The sequence below is a fragment of the Halyomorpha halys genome, unplaced genomic scaffold, assembly GCF_000696795.3.
Source record: "Halyomorpha halys isolate HHAL.00 unplaced genomic scaffold, Hhal_1.1 Scaffold318.1, whole genome shotgun sequence".
NCBI classification, from domain to species: domain Eukaryota; kingdom Metazoa; phylum Arthropoda; class Insecta; order Hemiptera; family Pentatomidae; genus Halyomorpha; species Halyomorpha halys.
The window spans coordinates 877,905-882,992 of record NW_027105968.1 but is presented as its reverse complement, the minus strand read 5'-3'; the positions used below and the strand labels follow the sequence as shown (position 1 = coordinate 882,992).

Genomic DNA, 5,088 nt, shown 5'->3' with positions numbered 1-5,088 from the left:
ATTTTAGAGATACCGCTTTGAAACTTATCTTATAGCCTTCATGAAAATAGTTATTAATATATATATACTTTGGCATAAAAAAAAGTTTTTTTTACAGGTGAAAAGGTAAAATAAAGAAAATATTTTTAGAAGATACATATTTACAAGCGTATATTTATTACAAATATATATTTATTTACAAGATCTGTTATATACATATTTCATTATATTATTGTGGTATCCAATAAGGCAGCTTGTCTTGTCGAATCGCCTCTGTTCTTTATCTGAAACATTATTTTCAAATGTAGTGATGCTTCTTCACCAATAGATAATAAATGGTTATGTAGATTTCTAGTAGAATGTAGTGAAATCGATCTTCCTTAATTAAAATTGTTATGTATAACGAATATTTTCAATTTAAATGCCACGTTTAAGCTTAATTGCTCCATCATCAGATATAGCTGAAATTATTTTTAATCAACAAACGTAACACCAAAGTAAAATGAATAATAAAGTAGAAAAGATACTCCTTAAAGTGCAATTGAAAAAATAAGTATATTATAAGTTTTTGTAATGATAAATGAATTTTATTTTAAATGGATATAATAAAAACAATGTAAGATGAATATACTCGTAATAATACTATAAACTATGTTGTGATCCACAGCATGTTTTAATACAAGATGATGTAATACTTTACTTTACAACACTTGTCTAATTAACAATTTATATAAATCATAGTTTATAAGAATAATATGTTAAATTGCAGTTATATCAAAATGGAGTAATCATTATAATAAAAAATTTATGAAAACAATGTTAAATAACGTAATGAATTTATTATTATTTTTTTAATCTTGATTTAGGAAAATTAACAACTCATCACAACAATCAATAAGAGAATAGAAAATTAATTGAAAATAACTTGAAATATTTAAATACAGCAGAAAAATAGAGAAAATAGAATATTAGATAGAGATTCATATTATCCAAGGAACAAAATAAAACATAGCAAAACAATTTAATAAAAAATGAGTTATTTTCACAAAAAATAAATTTTAAAAGAATTTAGCGCATTAAATAAATAATAATTAAAGGAAAATTGTGAAAAAAGAGAAAATGTATACAGATGATCAAATAAATTTAAAATAAAAGATTTTTCAAAAGTAATAAAAACAACAATGTAAAAACAAAATATTAATTTTTATTACAGCATAAAAATGAGTTAAATAAAAATAAATATTATCTAGTACAATTTGAAAAATATTCAAAAAATGGCTAACTAGAATAAGGATTTTTTTTTCGATGAGAGACCATGATTGATTTTGTTTTTTAAATCAGTAATGTACCGGGTTTTCAAAAGCATAGGTAGTCTCACACCCTTTTTCTTAACATAACATTGACGATATGTAAATCAAGAAGTGTGATCAATTTTCTTGAATCAAAGGAAATAAAATAAAAAATGCCCACTTGAGGAAAGGATTAGAAGTAAATAATATATAATATGTTACAAATTTGTTTTAGACCAAATAAAAAAAAGGATTAACTCACCATGAGGTTGCAGTGAAGAAATTTTAGAGGTGTTTCCTACTCCTCGTAATTTGGAACGCTTTAGTTAAATTCAGAAGTTCATGATTTGTTAAGTAGGAACATATTTCTTCAACGCAGTCCAGATTCAGATATACTTCTTCATTTTCAGTCGAAATGCAATATATTACTACATTTCTAAATTTACTAATGTATTGCCCTCTTTCTAAGGCTAAAGCAATATTTTTCTTGAGAATATCGTTGTAGATGGGAAACATTACAGTCAATTCGGAATCTGTCATAATAGGATTAGTACGTAATGTTTTGGCAATGTGATGTTTCCCAAAGACCGCAAAATCCAAAGCCGAGGAGGTCCGACTGATTCGTGTTTTCTTCATTAATTCTAATTCCTTTATGCACTTTACCATATAAGACGAATATTGAACAGAATTTATTTTAGGATCTTCCATAATTTCTGAAATTTCCGAAAAATCTTTCTTAAAGTTTCTCAGAAAAATTACCCTTATAAGAAGTAAGGCAGATGAGGTAGCTTTTAACCCCACAGCTTTTTGTAGAATTGTATAGAATCCTAGATGTGCCATAAAATTGTCGTATTTGTAGTGGGTAACGGCTCCATACTCCAGCAGTGTTTTGATTATCTTATACTTTCTATAAGAGACCACAGCTGCATACAAAGCCGTCAATCCTGAATTAGTTTTTGCATTGATGTTTGCACCCCGAGCCATAAGACTGTGAACATATTCCACACAATTATTGGTGAAAACAGCCAGGTGCAACGGTGCTATGCCATGATCATCCACAGCATTTACATCAGCTCCTTTGGAAAGCAGTTCGTTAATGACAGCTAATTCACAATCGGCTCTAACCGCAATGTGTAGGAGACGATTACCGTAGGGAGCAATGGCGACGTTTATGTCATCAACTTTGTCGAGGATTTCTTTAATTCTCTTCACGGGTTGCTGCTGTTGTAATGCTAGTACTAATAGGCTAGTAACTGATTCGTTGCCTGTTAACTCATCTTGCCTCATCTCTCCGTCTGCTAGAGCATTCGAAGATGAATTTTTCAAATTATCTGTCATCATCTCTGAAGCGTTCTAGGAAGCACTAAAACTTAACTAAGAAAATGCACACTAGTCACCTATAGAACAAGCTCTCGCCAATTCAGAGTACTGTACTCAACTAAATGGTAACCAAGTTAAAATTCAAAACACAACTAACATAGGTACCCTCTTTGTCTAGGTTGGCCTGGTCAACTCCCCCCACTCCTTCCCCACTCTACAGTATTGGTCCAATCAGAAAAATGCTTTTGTTAAGGAATATCTTGAAGGTAGGAGAATTATTAACAGTGACGTTTTTACTAGTCAATTTAACGGGGGTGTAATCTCATCGAAAATTTGAAATTTGAGGACTTTCAAACTACTAAAATTGTGGTATAACATTTTCGAAAGATATCACTATACTGAATTTTCCAAAAATGTTTATCGGAAATGTGACAGGAAGCTGAGAATTCCCATAACCATTCGTTAACTCGGAACACCCGGTCAGAATTTTGGAGAAATTTAAATAAATTATACCGCTACCCTTTCTAAGAAAATTATTTTTTGCTGCTATGTCCCTTATAATGGAAAATACTCTTGACAATGGAATTTCACAAGTAATCAAACCTAAAATTATAAACCGTCTAGACCTATACTTAATTCGTTTTTACTGTCTAAATTTGTTTTGCAATATTATCATGAAGTAAAAGAATATTTTTTTTCTCCCAAAAACAGCTGAATCACATGAGGAAGATTTTTTCACTTTAGGATTGTCTAGTTCGAAAATCTGTTATATTTAATAATTAAAAAGAATCTGGAATTGGTTAGTTTTGTGATTGCCTCAATTCATTTATTATCGATTTATGAATTATTATTTCTTATCTAGATTTGTGAATGCTGTCTAAATTTTATACCAAAAATAACCATAAAACTTCAATGAACACACTATCATTGAAGTTTTATGGTTATTTTTATATATTAGGGTGTAAATGTGAATATAGATTATATTATTTTATCTTTATGTTATTTTTTTTCTTTCATACACATAGTATGAATATGTTAATTTTTTTTTTATTCTTCTGTTTGTATATATTTTAAGAGAGTTTTTTTTTTTATTCATTTATTTATTTCATTTTATTTTAGTATGAAAGAGATAATTCATCACTATTACCTATTGCCACAACTGTGTGGTAGATTGTAATATCAATCAATAAATAAAAAAAAAAAGTTGTAATTCTTATTATATATTATTATATTCGAAAACTTGTTATAATAAATAATTAATAAGAATTTGGACTTGGTTGGTTTTGGAATTACCTCAATTCATACACTATCGATTTCTGAATTATTATTTCTTATCTAGATTTGTGATGCAGTTAAAATTTTTTACCAAAAATAACCATAAAACTTCAATGAACACACTACGTGATTATCAACTACTATTTATTATACCCGAATTTGTTTCATTAATTGAGGATAATAACATAAATAATTCTAAAAAAAAAAAATTACATTGCTGGTTAAATTAAAAAGAACTTAGTAATCAGAGTGGCAAGTTATTATTATATGATTAGTTTTTACTTTTATTGTAACATGTCGATATAAGAGTAAAACGTTCATATAATCGAGACTAGCCAATTCAATTAAGAGCTTCAAATATCGAAAATAATACAGGTTAAAAGAACCTTGATAGGTTTGCAATATAATGAAAGTTATATATTTTATTTTGTACTGGTTGTGTTACATTTCGGTTGCACCGTTATCAAAGAATTATCTTTCTCCTTGATCAATGATAATGCGCAAATTTAGTCTACTCCATAATAAAACAGATCTTGGATTATTGGAAAGTTTATGAAACTAAGTCTTTTTAATTAATAGTATCTTTATTAAAAAAAATAAATTTTATTTCACGTTTTGGGACATAATCCCCATGCTCAGAGCTAAAATTAACAATATTGAAGAAACTAAATTATTCAGTTAATCACAAATTAATAATAAATTATTTTTTTTTAAATGATTCAAAACAAAATATAAATCATTTTTAAATACATCTTTATTATATTTATGCTTAAGGTTTATCATGATAGTTCAAGTTTCTCATGTACAATAGTAAATTCATTAAAATCATTGCGAATATCAAACTTATTATAATTAAGAACACCACTGTATGCATTTATTTTATATTACGTTGTATTCTATTCTTAAATTAGACAGGCTCACTCTAAGATATATATAAATTTATTAACTTAGTTTCAGAAATTAATACAAGTATATTTGTATGTTTGTTTACAAAGGTTATTTCATTCGTTTTCTTACTTTATTTCATTTTTCTCTCCAGGATTCTATTTGGTTTTAGTATACAAATTCCACTAATTAAATCGTTTTAGCCTCCACAAAACCCAAATACTAGAAATTGTCTTATTTTGTTTTTTATTTATTATTATCTTAAATTTTAAACTTGTTTGTAAGTTATTTTGACACCGACCTGTAAGTGTTGCCATCTAAGTGGACCACTTTGGATGTA

At 27.5% G+C, this 5,088-nt stretch overlaps 1 protein-coding gene across 1 annotated transcript; it reads right to left on the bottom strand.

Annotated features, from left to right (window-relative positions):
* Positions 1-135: 135 nt before the first annotated feature.
* On the bottom strand, positions 136-2,705 carry LOC106681204 (uncharacterized). The gene is made up of 2 exons (XM_014421404.3): positions 1,531-2,705; positions 136-263 (listed from the first exon to the last, which is right to left on the bottom strand). The coding sequence occupies exon 1, from the start codon at positions 2,607-2,609 to the stop codon at positions 1,554-1,556; it is 1,056 nt and encodes a 351-aa protein (XP_014276890.1). The 5' UTR covers positions 2,610-2,705; the 3' UTR covers positions 136-263; positions 1,531-1,553.
* Between the last annotated feature and the right edge of the window lie 2,383 nt (positions 2,706-5,088).